This window comes from Rana temporaria, chromosome 5 (assembly GCF_905171775.1).
Source record: "Rana temporaria chromosome 5, aRanTem1.1, whole genome shotgun sequence".
NCBI classification, from domain to species: domain Eukaryota; kingdom Metazoa; phylum Chordata; class Amphibia; order Anura; family Ranidae; genus Rana; species Rana temporaria.
In genome coordinates this window covers 185,915,516-185,932,658 of record NC_053493.1, presented here as the reverse complement: position 1 = coordinate 185,932,658, position 17,143 = coordinate 185,915,516, and the positions used below count along the sequence as shown (strand labels likewise).

The 17,143-nt window shown below is 40.6% G+C and overlaps 1 protein-coding gene across 2 annotated transcripts in view; it reads right to left on the bottom strand.

Annotated features, from left to right (window-relative positions):
- Positions 1–16,849, bottom strand: part of LOC120940528 (polypeptide N-acetylgalactosaminyltransferase 12-like) — a 276,779-nt gene extending 259,930 nt beyond the window's left edge. Inside the window, exon 1 of one of the 2 annotated variants that reach the window (XM_040353447.1) lies at positions 15,394–16,849. In XM_040353447.1, the coding sequence (XP_040209381.1) occupies positions 15,394–15,812 (419 nt within the window). In that variant the 5' untranslated portion in view covers positions 15,813–16,849. The remainder of the gene's footprint in view (positions 1–15,393) is intronic. The other variant, XM_040353446.1, reaches the window with a different exon arrangement.
- Between the last annotated feature and the right edge of the window lie 294 nt (positions 16,850–17,143).

Below are 17,143 nucleotides of genomic sequence, written 5' to 3'. Positions count from 1 at the left end.
TTTATGTTGGCAAGACTATACGTTGTTTCTGGAAGAGAATCAAGGACCATGTATACTACGCTACCAGTGGGTTGCTAAATACCACAATGGGCCACCATGTGGCGTTTAGACACAAATATGAGCCTTCCCTCTTTAAGTTCTCAGCCTTGGAAAGTGTGTTTGAGGATCCAAGGGGGGGCTACAATGTGAAGCTAAATGGATATATCGGCTCCGAGCCAATTATTTCCCAGGTCGTAATGAAGCCATTAGCTTCAAACCATTTCTAAAGATCTGACCTATATAGCTGGAGTGCCTAGTTTGCCAACCGGGTTCCATTCACCGCAAACTCACCCCACAGTTCTTGGAGAAACGGTATTGCATTGTCACGAATACTCGTGTCTATGTATATGGCTCGTTTGGAATTTTGGGAAACATTCATAAGTGCAAATGATATATGAGGGAGGGAACTCCATTCATGCTATAGGTATAACCCCTCCTTTCTTGAAGTTAATATCACTGCCTATAGACAAAATTATACCAAAACTACTTTGATCTAATACCCATCAGGAAGTATGTTTTTTAATTTAGATTATTAAGTATTTTTTTCTTACTGTATAACATTGGCATGTATGTGGTACATTTATGTGATCTGCGTGGCCCCCAGTACACGGTGGTGGAATTCTGCGTCCAGGATGTATAAGCTTACTAAACAGCATATAACTTTTATGATATTTACCTAATCCATGGAGGTATTTCTCTGTTCTTCATTTGTTCACTCTTGCTTTTCTATGTAGGGGGGTGTAACCCTGGCTCTGCCAGTTCGCTATGGCCTATTTGATCTGGAAGGTGCTATTGCTGTGTCTCCTTTTGCGTTTTTTACTTTTCTGTATTACGCCGTTCTAAGGGTCTCTTGTCCCCCTGACGCCATAGTCTTATCGCTTCATCAGCAATGATTTTTTAGGATTGAGTTGTAGGTCCAGGGTGGCATATGTATGTTTGTGATTTACCGACACAGTCTTCCAGTCGCAGTTCGGCTGCTTCTAATTAACTCTGCCCTCTGCTAGGTTGTTATGGGGCTGATGGGATTGTTTTTGCAAGCATCACTGTGTTAAATATGGGATGCTTTGTCTTTCCTGGTCTTTATTTGATTATTAGACCAGAAAATGATGTACTTCAGCGGCACTTTCTTATCACAAGGGTTTTAGGACCACACTACCAACTGATACTGTGTGTGTTTGTCTCGGTTTTTCAGTGGATGGCCCGATTTTGGCCATTTGTATGGTGCTGGGACGTGTGGACAGGTCCTCTTTTGCTGCTGGGACTCAGAATGTCCCTTAATATCTACTTGCTTGCTGCTTTACCTATACTAGTGCCTCCCACTTGGGCTGCTTTATTCAGTTCCTACATTCCATCTACATGGCGAGATTTGGCCAATCAGGGCTGGTTCTGGCCTCCTGGTGCCTCCTACTTGGGCTGACCAAGCAAGCCCTCTCTACTCTTAGGGAGCACAATGTATTCATACGGCGCTTGCCGATGATGTCATCACGTCAGCATGCAATTCCACAGTGTATTTAAACCCAGCTGAACAGATCAGCTGTGTACTCGGGACAGGCTGTGACCCTGGGGCATACACGGACGCTGTATGCACACAGTAAGTACCTGCTGACCGCCTATAACCTCTTAAATCTATCTTTATATCCTCTAGATGTTTACGGTGCTCTGTTTATTATATGTCCACAGAGGTGTTTGCAAGACGATCTCTGTTATATGGGAGATGCTGTTCCTTTATTGATGGATGGCCTTGTGTTTGCCTCTATGAGCTGTCTTTTGCTCCAGCTTTAAGTCCCTTAGTGGATTTTTAAGGTATTTATGTTTGGCATTTGCTATATGTAATGGTTCAAAGACACTGTCTAAATATCTAGATACGTCTCTGCCTGACGTTAACTCTGAATATATTCTATTTTTTCTTCCCTTTCTTTTCTCATTTCTTTTTCTTCGTATCCATGTGTTGCTGTTCCACTCTTAATAGGGATTCGGTTACCTGCATCTCTATCCCCGACACGTCTTCTTTTGCCTGGGGACTATAATGTGTATTCGCTCGTGTCATTATTGACATATTTGGCCTGGACCTGCGGTATGTTTCCAATCCACATGGTTTACTTGTTGCCCTATTATATACTATAGGATGTAAGACTTTGCAATTTATTTTCTTTACCTCTTCTCCATGGATATCTTATATATACGCATATAGGGGTATATGATAATGCTTAAGGTTATACATATATACATATACTGTTAGCGTAAATATGCGCTTATTGCTTTTTTCCTCCCCCTTTTTATCAGATCATCGATCTCTAAACATATTTTTGTACTATCTTCTACCATCGGTATATATTTCATCTATCCTTGGAATCTTCCTGGATGAGTATATCCACCGCTGTGTATCAGGTGATGTAGCCACATGTTGTAACCCATATGTATTGCAAAAATTTGTGTGTTTTTTCGCTGGTTTTAATCAATTGATAAAGATATATTTTTTAGGAATTTTTCTTTTATGTAAATATCACCATTATCATTTTTATGCTGTACTAATATGTGTACTATTCACAGATTGTGAAAATCATAGCTACATAGTAGCAATAATCCTGTTCATTTCATCCTGAGGAAGCCCCACGGTGAAACGCGTAGGCGACTTCAATAGGATTCTTTCACTATTCTCTTGTTCTGGATGGTTGTATTGTGATTGTTATCAGTTGCATTCCATTATACCATTGTTCGTGTACATTTTGTAAATTTATGTAATAAAATATATATTTTTTATACTTCCACGAGCCTCAAAGTCCGATTTTGCCCACTCTTTTTGAAGGGGTATTGCTCTATGTTCCTGTGAGTGTTGTTGCCGCTGCTGCGTTTGGACTGCACGTGTGGAGCTGGATCTGTGGGCTGCGCTCTGCCTCGGCCCCCACCTGTGGTGCTTGTGTCGGCTGGTTCAGAGAGGGCCGCAAAAGTGGAAAATATAGAAAAGGGCAGCTGGAGACCCGATAAAAATGCACAATTAAAAAGTGACTTACCGGAGGTCCTGGTATCGGCCTGCACTGAGCGGCGTGCACTGGGTCCCGCCTGCTGAGGTGAGGTGTGCCTGGAGAGGAAGTTCCATAAGGTGGCAGTGGTTGAGCACTATTAAGCATTGCCGACATAACGCACTGCGGCCGGAGATCTTTGAAGGGGGAGGTCGTGTCGAGCAGGGGAGCCGATCCCTGTCCCTGTTTGGGGCGAGCTGCGCTGCACCATCCGGAGCCATAGGAATTCCCCACAGTGAGCGAGTGAGATCGCTCAAAACGTATGAGCCCCATGAGCTTGAGGAGCCCCAGGATTTCATAGTAGGAATACTCTGTGGATGGCTTGTGATAATCTACTGAGAGGAAACTCGCCTCCATGAAGGGACGCTGAAGCCAGAGACTAGAAGCTCTGATAAACAGCATGGTCTGCATGGTCAGTAAAAAGTAAATTTCATATTGCCTCTTTGAGGGACAGCCCTATTTGCATGCAAGACTGGTATATTGGCATATGGGGGTATTGCTAGACTGTATGATATGGTGGAAACTACCCCTTAAATTAAAATTGCATATACCTGTACACAGGCGGTAAATAAAAAACCAATACCTCCATATAGGATTTGAGACAGCACTGTGAGATCTCTGCCTGTCCGCCTGCCTGCCCCCTGTTGAGCCGTAAGAAAGTATAATTAAGGGGCACCCCGAATAACTCAAATTATAAGATGCCCAGGACAATTACCTAATATTAGTATAATATCTTAACAAGCTTACCCTGGCAAGAAGTTAAGCTAAACTAAACAGGGATAGAGGTATAGAATTAAAAACATCACATACCACAGTATACTACTAAATGGCTGGATAAAAATGGACTGTTGTGCACTTTTCAAATGCTGTCAATAGAGAACTGTTTTTTTTTTCTTTGTTTTTGCTGTTTTTCGGTCAAGGACCCCTAAATCCTTAATGCTGTCCCAGAAAACAGAGGGAGAAGGAAGGGGTACCACCCTTCCTTCTCCCTCTGTTTTCTGGGACAGCATTAAAAAACCCTAGTAGGATAAAGGGAGGAGAAACCCCCCCTTTTTTTTGGGGGGGGGGAGAAGAAAGAGAAAAGAGAAGAACAGAGAAACTGGACAATTGAAACTAAACTAACCCCCCTTTTTTTGTTTTCCTTTCTTATGGGTTATAGAAACAATCACTGATATAATTGCACTTATAAGGGTTTAATTTTGCGGGGTTTTTTTTTTATTTGTTTTATATATATATATATATATATATATATATATATATATATATATATATATATATATATATATATATATATATATATATATATATATATATATATATATATATTTATTTATTTATTTATTTATATGGGATATAAGTGGTTTATTAACAGATAATACTTTCAGGTAAAAGGTATTAGATAGATAAATAAAAGGGCAGTTAGACTAGACACCACGTGTTTTAGGTACCCTAGAGGGTAAATTATATAATACAACATTGGAGCACATTAAGATTGATAAATAAATTCACTAAATTAATTAAGTAATTAAATATTAGCTCAGGATAAAATTAACAACATTAATAAAAGCTATAATCCAGTGTAATAAGTATGATAAGAGATAATTTAATAACTAAACATTAAGCTACAGGATAAAACAATGGGGAAGAAAGGCCCGAAAACTATAGAGAGTGGGAAGGGGAACTCTATAAAGACATATGGTACAGGATACAGCAGGTCAAAGAGTGGGACATGAGATGGATGAGACAGAAAAATCAGTTCCCCTACAGAGAGCTCAACAGTAGAATTTTCTAACAGGGAGGAAAGAAACTCCCCACAGAAAAACTCAGAAGAGCAACAGCAAACAGTGGAGACGGAGAGTAGCAAAGAAATGGATAACTCCCAAATGCCATCTACTAAACAAGACATGGCTGAGTTGATGAAATATCTGGAATTAAAGGTGAATTAAATGCAACTAGAGCAGATATTAAAAAAGTGTACCAACGTGAGTTGAAGAATCGGAAGTACAACTAGATGAACACAAAAAAACTATCCTGGAATTGCAGGAAAGAGCGGACAAGGACTGGATAGAAATGAGGAACCTCCGATATAGGCTTGAGGATCAAGACAATAGAAGTAGACGAAACAACTTTAGGGTCCGTGGTCTACCGGAGTCAGTAGAAAGTAAAGATCTAGAAGATGCGATTCTGGAAGTATTTAATAAAAGAAGGAAAAAAGAAAGAAGCAAAAACGTTGTTAGCCTTTGATAGAATACATAGAGTACAGAAATCTATGAAAGCCCCCCCCCCCCCGAAACAGCAAGAGACGCAATAGTGAGATTCTCCCAATATAAGGACAAACAACAAGTTCAATATGGTTTGAGAAATACTGAAGATATTGAATATGAAGGATCTAAGCTGCTTCTCTTTACGGACTTATCACAAGAAACACTGGCGCGAAGAAGAGCTTTGAAACCTTTGATCAATCAGCTACAAGAGAAAAAGATCTATTATAGATGGGGATTCCCGGCATGTTTAACAGACAAAAATCAGGGAATATCAGCGGTCCTGCAATTCCCAGAAGATATGAAGGAATTATGTTCCAAGATGGAACTACCATATATTAATATAGAAAACTGGGAAAAAAAAACAAAAACAGAATGGGGGAAACTTAAGAACCAGTCATGGAATAGGGTGTAGTAGAAATAGGGAGGAAAATAAATAATAGGTCAGCAGATAGTGACCCAGACCCAACCTAAGAAATAGATCTGCTTGGGGGGGGGGGGGGGGGGGGGGAATGGGGAGGACTTGGCGGTGCCCACCTGGGCCCACTCCCAAATAGGGATAGGGCCTAGGGGCCAGGATTGGCATTTACAGACCCCCTAGAAAGGTCTGACCAAGCTGGGAGGCTAGCAATAGGTCCTAACTTGGTTGACCGCAACATTGTTTTTCAATGGAGGGTGGGGGAACAGAGAGGTATTTTGTATGGTGTTTAGTCATGTTTGTTATTGTCTGGGTACACTGAAAGGTCCATCCTTTGGAAAATATTATATAAAAGGGCATAAGCTTTGTGATGTATATACTTGATCTCTCTCTGAAAAATGGTACCTCTAAAAATTATCACATATAATGTTAGAGGATTAAATAGTCCCTCTAAAAGATACCAAATACTGCAGGAATTGAAGAACTGGGCATCAAATATTTTTTTTTTACAGGAGACCCACTTTAAGTGGTCTTCCAGGGCTGGATTAAACTCTAGACATTTCCCACTTTGGTTTCATGGATATTCACCCAATAAAAGATCTAAAGGTATAGCAGTAGGATTTGATAGAAATACCCCCTTTGTGTTAAAAGCTATGGAATCAGATTCTGAAGGGAGGTATCTTTTTGTTAAGGGTTCTCTGTTTAATAAAATCTACACCCTAGTTAACATCTACTGCCCTAATACACACCCCTGTCTCTTTTTTGGAAAAATGTTGAATAAATTGGAAAAATTCAGAGAGGGGGGTGCGATTATGGCGGGCGATCTTAATTTTGTGTTTGATCCAGCCCTGGATACTCAACCCCTCTCTTTACGATCAGGAGGAAAGGAGCTTAATACCATTAAAAGAAAATTACACCAACAACAATTAATTGAAGTTTGGAGGATTTTTCACCCTAAAGGAAGAGACTTTACATACTATTCTCAAGCACACTCCACTTACTCGAGAATTGACTATATTTTTTTTAGATCACCAGCTCATGGAAGGGATAACGAAAATTGAGGTGAAATCGGTAACCCTATCGGATAATGCCCCAGTAATGGCCCTATTGGATCTAGAAGACATACCGGTTAGGCAGAGATCTTGGAGATTAGATGAATCCCTCCTATATTATCATAATGTTAGTGACGCCTTAGAGAGGGATTTAAATCTATTCTTTAAAGAAAATATAGAAAATATTGCGCCATCTACATTGTGGGAAACCCACAAAGTATTTATGAGAGGGAGATTAATAGCAGAAGGGGCAAAAAGAAGGAAAATCTGGGCAGCGGAAAAGAAATTGATCCTACAGGAAATTCAGAAGTTAGAGCAGATACACAAAAAATCAATTGACAGTAAAATAATGGAGGAGCCAACAAGAAAACGAGAATCATTGAAGAATCTGATGGAACAGGAGACAAAGAGAGTATTCTTAAAGACGGCTAAAAAACAATACGAATGTGGTAATAAGCCTGGGAGATTATTGGCGGAGGCAATGAAACCTAGACGTAATCTGAACTATATTGAAAAAATAAAAGATAAAAAGGGGATTTTGAAGCATACAACTAGAGATATCAGTAAAAACTTCCTTGAGTACCATCAATCACTATATAAAGTAAGTGACAGACAGGATAATGAAGAAATACAGAATAGGAAAGAGAAAGTTAAACAATATCTCAGGAAGATAAAATTAACAGCCATATCAGAAGAAGACTCAAACAAACTAGAAAGTGAGATATCTGAGGAAGAGATCCAGCAGGCAATTACAAATAGTAAAAATGGGAAAAGCCCAGGACCTGATGGGTATACATCTCTGTATTATAAAAAATTTCTGGGGATATTAACACCCCACTTTTATTGTTATGTGAACTCCATTGGAGAGGGAATGAAGATACGTAAAGAAGCATTGGGAGCTCATATAACAATTCTACCAAAGGAGGGTAAGGATCCAACATTATGCGCCAGCTTTAGGCAAATTTCCCTGATTAACGAAGACATAAAAATCTATGCCAGATTGTATAGAGAGGGACCAAGCAGGCTTTGTCCCCGGAAGGGAGACACGGGATAATATACTAAGGACAATCTTTTTAATACACGAAGCAAAAAAGAGAAAGAGACCTGCCCTTTTTTTATCTGTAGATGCCGAAAAAGGCCTTTGACAGAGTCAACTGGGAATATATGCTACAAACATTGCTTGGATTTGGTCTGAAAACACGAATGATGAGATGGATAGGGGCATTGTACTCAGATCCTATGGCGCAAATCCAGGTGAATGGGACTCTGTCGGAGGCTATTAAGCTACATAATGGGACACGTCAGGGATGTCCACTCTCCCCTTTATTGTTTGTGCTATCTTTGGAACCCCTCTTAGCTTCCATAAGAGAGAACCGAGAAATAAATTGTATTAAGGTAGCAGGACAAGAACATAAGATAGCTGCATATGCAGACGACATTATGTTATTTATAGCGAATCCCAGGCAATCAATACCAAAGATTATGGAAGAAATGGAGGAATACGGAAAGGTCTCCAATTTCAAAATAAATATGGAAAAAACTGAGATATTGAATATAGATACACCCCCAAAAAGAGAATTAAGAGCTCTCTTTCCATTTATGTGGAGAGAAAAGGGACTGAAATACTTAGGAATCTACCTATCGGTAATAACAACAGAATTATATCAAGACAACTATATTCCTCTCTTGAATAAAATTAAACCAGATTTGAAGGGATACCAGGCATACAGACTGTCATGGCTAGCAAGGATAAACGTAATAAAAATGATGACACTCCCGAAAGTTCTATACATCTTCCAGAGCCTGCCAGTCTGTATCCCTGGGGCCTATTTTAGAACTATGAGAAGCCTAATACTAAAATTTGTGTGAAAGGGGAAAGGAAGCCGTATCTCCTATAAAGTAATGAGTAGATCAAGGGATAATGGGGGAGTGCTACTTCCAGATCCTCAGAAATATTATGAAGCAGCGCAATAAAAAGAGTTATAGATTGGGTCCATAATTCATCATATAAGAAATGGGTCTCTTTAGAAGACAATATGAGCGAAACGGAGTTAAGCCAGATTATCTGGATCCCAAAAAAATATAGAGACCTTCCTAAGACACTTGCCCCAATTACAACAGAAACATTAAAAATATGGGATAAAGCAATTAAAGACATGAAAGGGCAATATAATAGTCCACTGATGCCCCTGATGGGAGGTAATTACTTCCCACTAGGGAAAAATAATAAATTATATCTAAAGTGGACCCACGCGGACAGATTGAGGTTAAAAGATGTCTTAAATGGGAATAGGCTATGCCCATTAGAAGAACTACGAGAGAAATATGGAACATCGCCGTGGGATGGCTGGAGATATATGCAGCTCTGACATTTTGTTGAATCTCTGCCAAAGCCTCTTCGAGGTATGGAAGGATTAAATCCCTGGGAAAGGCTGATAGATCAGGGAGGAATGAGCAAAAAAGGGACGAAAATGTATAGGCTGTTGATAACCTCCAATGAGGAGGGATTAATACACCCATTGGAAAAATGGGAGATAGAACTAAATCAAACAGTTCCAGAGAGGCTGAAGAAGAAGGTTATGGATTATATACACTCTACCTCAAGGGACACAAAAGTGAAAGAAATTAACTAAAAATTGTTGACCAAATGGTATTATGTTCCCACTAAAATGTATAAAATAAGTCACGATATATCACCCCTGTGGAATGTGGGAATGTGGAGAGGAAGGAAACCATGCTCATATTTGGTGGCAATGTAGACTGATCCAAACATATTGGATAGAGGTATTAGGTCTAATGAAACAGATAGAAGGGAAGGAGATAGGACTAGACCATTGGAAATGCCTATTCCACGCAATGGATGATCAGAGGAAAAAATATAGAGTCACCCTTACCCCGTTTCTATTGAATGCAGCGAAAGCATTAATCCCGAGAAATTGGAAAATGAAGGAACCCCCAAGGATAAGGGAATGGTTTAACCACTTAAGCCCCGGACTTTTAGGCAGCTAAATGCCCTTGCCAGGTTTTGCGATTCGGCACTGCGTCGCTTTAACAGACAATTGCGCGGTCGTGCGACATGGCTCCCAAACAAAATTGGCGTCCCTTTTTCCCCACAAATAGAGCTTTCTTTTGGTAGTATTTGATCACCTCTGCGGTTTTTATTTTTTGCGCTATAAACAAAAATAGAGCGACAATTTTGAAAAAAATTCAATATTTTTTACTTTTTGCTGTAATAAATATCCCCCAAAAACATATATAAAAAAAAAAAAATTCCTCAGTTTAGGCCGATACGTATTCTTCTACCTATTTTTGGTAAAAAAAAAAAAAAGAAAAAAATCGCAATAAGCGTTTAACGATTGGTTTGCGCTAAATTTATAGCGTTTACAAAATAGGGGATATTTTTATTGCATTTATATGTCATCGATTGTGTCTCCCCTATAAAGGGGATGACACGATCGATGCGCCGCCACAGTTAAGCACGGGGAAGCCCCTTAAGGAATTTTATTTGGGAGTCATAAGAATGGGAACGGGGGTGTTAAAGGAAGGTTATAGTCACAAAAGAAAGACCACTAATAAGGGAAAGGAGAAGAACACACCCAATATTGTTTTTTTTTTTTTTATTTATTTATTCATTTATTTACTTTTTTTTTTTTTCTCCTCTCCTCTTTTTTGAGGTGGGTATGAAACTTCTCCCCTTCGCATGGTAGGGGGGGGGGGGAGATAAGGTGATGGGGAGTTAATGAGGCACGAAACAAAGGAAACATTTTTTTTTTTTTTTTTTTTTTTTTCTCTCACTAAAGTCACGAAATTAAGGATTATTAAGCCCTGCACAAATACCTTTGCTTTTTTTTCTTTTATTATTAGGGTGGTATTGAGCTCCTCCTTTTTGTGCCATAGGGAGGTCATAAGGTGATGGGGTCTAGGGGGTCACGAGGGAGGGGGGGGGGGGGTCTCGTCTCTCCTTTCTCCTCCTCTTTCTCTCTCTCCCTGGCGTCCCTCCCACCTCTTGTAGGTGGGGAGTGGGACGGGGGATTGGAGGAGAGGGAGGGGGAGGCCGAGGGTGCCCATGGGGGGGATAATGTAATGTATGAAAGTAATTTTTATTTTTTTTATTTTTTTTTTTTGTTGTTTGTTGTTTTGTTATGGTGATTTGTTTATTGTATGTGATGTAATTTGGAAAATAAAGAAAAGAAGTAATTATAAAAAAAAAAAAGCACGGGGAAGCCGTGTTTACATACGGTTCTTCAGCTCCGGGGAGCGTTCGCGACGGAGCGGCTATAAACGAATAGCCGCGCCGTCGTCCCGGATCGCTCCCCGAGGTAAGCCGCCCGCCGCACGCAGCGGGGGGGGGGGTCCCGATCGGACCCCCGACCCGCGGAAAGGCAAGGACGAATATATACGCCCATCTGCCTGTCCGTGCCATTTTGCGGACGTAAATAGTCGTGCAGCGGGCGTGGTTAATGAGGTAGATAAAATAAAGGCAATGGAGGAATTAATAAGCTTTCAAGAAAATGCAGAAATAAGATTTCAAGAAACGTGGGCTAAATGGATAAAATTTAAGCAATCCCCGACTTATTTGAATATCATGGGGAGCGAATAAGAGCTTTGAATAGGTACTGGGGGGGAGGGGGGGATGAGGGAGAGAGAGGAGCTTTTTTTTTTATTTTTTTTATCTATTTTTCTTCACACAATATGAAGTAATGGAGGGAGGACAGAAAGTCCCCCACCGCACTTCCTTAAAAATAAGGATATACACATATGGGCACTGGGTTAGATACAGGATACACTATAAAAGGGGATATTCTCCCCCCCCACCCTTTTTTTTGGGTTGTTTGTTGATGTCTGATGACAAGAGACACGTAGGTGCATACAAAAGGTGATGGGTTAAATGCGGGGGGGCGATGACCTGGTACGGACTATATGAAAGTACTCGGATGGTCCTACCCCGCCCCTGCTCTTCACCCCCCCCCCCCCCCCCCCCTTTTTTTTTTTCTTCTCTCTTTTCTCTCTCCCTCCTCTCTTTCCTCTCTCCTCCCCTCTCTTTTTTCTGTGATAGACAGGTATGGGTGTGTAAGCCAATATGTATATGTTGGGTCAGATCTACATGGGGGGGGGGAGGGTGGAAGATTGGTGGATATGACCACGCTACCGCCAAGAGGTCCTTTAATAACAAGTGAGGTAGGGTAGGTAATGAAAAGGTGTTAAGGTATAATATAAGTCCTATTATAGATCTAGGATTATAAGGATGGATCTAGCTTTGTACCCACACAAATATTTTCTTTTGTATGTATATATATATATATATATATATATATATATATATATATATATATATATATATATATATATATATATATATATATATATATATATATATATATATATATATATATATATATATATATATATATATATATATATATATATATGTTTTATGTATGAAGAATTTATGAACTATATATTGGATGTTGATTTAAAAAAAAACTTTTTTTTAAGAAAGTTTGTAAAGATTTTTTCTATGTGAAAAGAATAAAAACAATTTAAATATAAATCGCACAGCTCTACTGGGTGTGCAAAGGCATTTGGTGCACATAAATTGGAGTTATATCCTTTGCGCCTATTGAAATATATATTTAAAGTGGAACTTCATCCAAAAGGGGAAGTTCCACTTTTCCATCTTCCCTCCCCCAAGTCACTTTACTATATAATTTTTTTTTTTTTTTTTTTACAGGGGGAGGGGGGGGGGCAGCGGGTATCTAGTTTTGATAGGTACCCATGTCCACGTGGAAGATTGTCAACCCCCCCCCCTCTTTTGTTTCAGTCTTCTGGGACACATCACAAGAGGCTGTGGGTCCATTCACAACGTGCAGCGTTTCTAGCGCATGTGCAGCCGCAAAGAGTCACAGCTGGCTTCCCACACTAGACATGACGGCACCATTAGACCCACGAAAATACAGCCCAGTTGAGGACAGCGATGGACAGGAAAGTGTCTTTTTACTAAAAGTCAGCAGCTACCGGATTTGCGTGTTTTCTGTGCCGTTAATTATTGACACTGAAGGCGCAACTAGGTTATTAGGTGTATAAAGGTGACCATTAGTGGTGCACCAAAGTTTTGGCCGAAAATTGCATTTTCGGCAGGCAGCTGTAAGTGCAGATAATAGAGCCAAAAGGGACGCCGTGTCACAGAGCTGGATCTGAATCGCCATCCAGCCGATGTAACGATGTCTCGCCTCATGTGATAAATGGCACACTGATAAAATGCAGGGAACCACTGTGCCATAGGAGGCGGGACATTGTAACAGCGGCTGCACAATGATTCAGATCCAGCTGTGACACGGCGTGAGATAGCGCTACCAGGCACTGGCAGGCTGCACCTCATGGGCACTGATGAGGCTACATTGATCTCCTGTACCATTTCTGCAGTCTGACCATCTCCGACCTACACCATGTCTGCAGTCTGACCATGTCTGTAGTTTCTGACCATCTCCTGCACCATGACTGCTCGGAGGTGCACCAAATGGAAAATTAGCAACGTGTTTAAGTTTCAGTAAGAGATTGCAGTCATGACACAAGAGATGGTCAGAGACTCAGGACATGATACAAGAGATAAACAGAGACTGGCCAACAATAAGGCTCCTTTCACACTGGGGCGGGAGCCGCGGTGGCGGTATAGCTCCGCTAAAAATAGCGGCGCTAAACCATCGGATTTGCCCCAGGATTCGGCCGCTAGCGGTGCGGTATTAACCCCCGCTAGCGACCGATAAAGGGTTAATACCACCCGCAATGCGCCTCTACTGTTTCCCATTGTTTTAAATGGGAAGGAGCGGTATACACACCGCTTCTCTCACCGCTCCAAAGATGCTGCTGGCAAGAGATTTTTTTCTCTCCCGCCAGCGCATCGCCTCAGTGTGAAAGCCCTCAGGCTTTCACTTTGAGTATGCAGTGCAGGAGTTTTTCAGGTGGTATAACAGCACTATTTTTAGCGCTGTACCGCCTGAAAAACTCCTCAGTGTGAAAGGGGTCTAAATGATGAAGCTTTCTAAGAAACACTGCAAGGGCTAAGGTAAGGCAATAATCAAAAGAAAGCTTTTGTCTGCATCATTAAATGAGAGATAGATAGGATAGATAAACACACACACACACACACACACACACACACACACACACAGGGGAGCTGATTTTAGAAAAAGGTGAACTTGGACTTTTAAGCAAGCCATTTTATTCACAATACATAGTTAGTCTGGTTTAAAAAGACGCAAGTCCATCTAGTTCAACCAAGAAAATGAAAAAATAAAAAAAATTAGGGCCGTTACTGATTCAAATTTTCGTGTTCGATTAATATTGATTCATTATAAACGCACATACATTTTTCGGATCACCACCATATATAGTCCCCACTGTAATATCCACAGACATCTCCCCCCCCCCACATCTCCCCTCACTGTATAGGAATATTAGTGCTTGCTTAGTCTTACCAGAGAAGCCGGCCGAACACAAGCAGTTAAGGGCCGGGTGATGACGTCAGCGCGCCGCCAAATGGTCACCTAGGCCGCTGCCGGGTGGACCAAGATGGCCACCACTCCAGGAGCTAGGCCAAAGTTGCTGCATTTCCTATGACCAGGGCAGCAGCTGAGCTCCACGGATCATGTGGTGTGCCGATCTGCATACGGTGACCCATTCGGATCACGGATCATTTACGATCCATTGCACCACTAGTACGGATCAAAAGAATTTTGATTAAAAAAAAAAAAAAAAAAAAAACAACGATTAATCAAGAAATCTTTAAATTTCCACAGCCCTAATAAAAATACAAAATCGTATATACACAATCCTATACCCACATCCAGTTTATCTAGAGGAAGGCAAAAGACCCCGGGAAAACATGAACCAATTTGCTCCAGCAGGTGAGAACAAAATTCCTTCCTAATCCCCCGAGAGGCAAATCGGATATTGCCTGGATCAACTTTACCTATATGTTAGTATCCAGTTATATTATGTACATTTAGGAAAGAATCCAGGCCTTTTTTTTAAACAATTTACTGAGCTGACCAGAACCAGCTCTTGAGGGATTCTGCGTTTTCAAAGCTCTTACTGTGAAGAAACCTTTCCGTATTTGGTGATTAAATCTATTTTCCTCTAGATGTAAAGAGCCCCCATGTTTACAAGGAGTACCTTCATAATCTACTGCACTATCAGTTCTTTGAAGTGCACTGCTCTTTTTTCCCCCTCAAACTGTATACCCTAAAGTACACAAAAGAGAACTTTACAGACTTGCAAATGTTTTGCTTTACAAATCAAACAGCCTCATATCCTTAGCTAGCCATGTCTCTGGCCGCTGACATTTACCAAGTACAATTGCTAATGACCATCACAGGAAAAGAATAAGTATCTGACATCACAATCTTGGCCTTGATTGAAACCTAGCTTCACATTTTTTATCCTATATGAGAGGCAAGATGGCTGTGCCCAAGGCTGGAAAAACAAAATGCAAAGACACTCAGTGATAGACAAGACATCATCATCAACTTCAATAAAGCATAATCCTACCATGTCCTACTTATGTAAAAATAAGTTGTTCTGTATAGTTCAGTACTTAGACTTACAATGGATTCCATCGTTCAGCCAGCCGGCGATGTAATGAGATTCTCTCACTGAGGTAGATGTTTATTTGATGTTTGTTGATGCTCTCCTCTTCCAGATTTTTTTCGTCGCCGTCAAGGTTGAGATTCACCGCTCGTCCAAACTCTCCCAAGGCATTAGAATTGAGCAGTGGTTTTTCATATACTGGCCTCTTAAGTTGTTCATCGCTTAACTCATTTTGTATTGCAGCCTCTTCCCTGGGCATCACATGCTTCTCTAGTTCATGTCCCTCAGAATTCTGGCTACCAACATCATCCACCCCTTTACTTAGCAGCAGGAACCCAAACAACAATATACAAGCTATAGTGACAAACACAAATAAACTCTTCCTTCTCCGGTGAGGCAACCAAGGACCTAGAACTCCACGTCTCCTTTTACTCATTATATAAGTACAGTACTTACTAATCTAAGAAATGGGGTTTCTAGTTCAGTGTTTTCAGATGACCAGTGATCTTTTATACTATTAATAAAATGTACAGAATTTACACTCACAACTACACTCTCTAGGGTGTATCTGCAAATTTTAAATGTCAAACATCAAAAATTAGAAGCTCCAACAAGTCCCTCCAGTAGATGTTTCAAAATATCTTTTATAATATATAGGTTTCCAAATGATCAATTATTCTATATTTGAATGAATAATAATAATAATCTTATATATGCATGATCAAATATCCTACATAAAAATGGTCAATTATCCTATATCCACTGTCTAACAAATGAATGAACTAATGTCAAAGATATGGATTTAGTATCCAATCTATGAATGATCTGTTCTCATATATATATAAAAATGATCCATAGTCTAATATATATATTCAATTACCCCATATCTAAATGATCAGTAATCCTACATATGAACGATTAATTATCCTATATACAAATGATCTATTATGTGAATGATCCTACAGAGGACAGGTGTAGCACCGTCGCGTCACTCCACCTACGTGTCTACAGGGATGTAGGAGGTGACCCTGTTCCTGCTGTGTGAGCAATCCTAATGAATCACCTTATCAGAGATCCAGTAACAGGGCAGCTTTTACCTCTATAGCTCATTAGCTAGAAATCCCTGGCACACCCACTTTCCTTAGCGGGACACCTCCAGCCTACGTGTACTAAATAGCCAAAAGCCCGAAACACATCGCAACAACCAAACTTTATCGGCCGACTACCACCCATTCACGGCTGTATAGCTGACTTTGTCCTCGCTTCTATCCCTCAGCTCCGCACACAAAAAAGTCGCCCCTCCACCGCAGACTTCCACTCCAGCCCCGCTCTTCTTTTCCTGGTCCCAGCACTGGGGTGATAGTTCCTCTTCCTGCGGGTGTACAGTCCGGCAACCTTCCTATGAAAAGTCCTACAGCACCTCTCACTTACTTCTTCCTCTTCCTTCTGTCACCTTACCCCTCATACCACACCCCTCTTCTGACCGCGCCCCCTCCTGCAAACCCTGTCACGGCTTCTTACATTACACTTCAAGGGCTTTTTCATTGTAAAGCGCATTATGCGAAAGTTGAAGAGATGCATGGTCACTTAAAGTCTACCCATTTCAGCTAATAAAACCTGCCAGCTATGCCAACAGGTCTGTAAGGGTGCTATTGCTATTTTATGGATGTTGCTAGGACTGAAAAACATGAAGCATATGAAGGGGTGGGAGTGGCTTAAAGCTGGACGCCAGGTATGATTGTTGTAAAGTTACATCGGTCCAGCGTG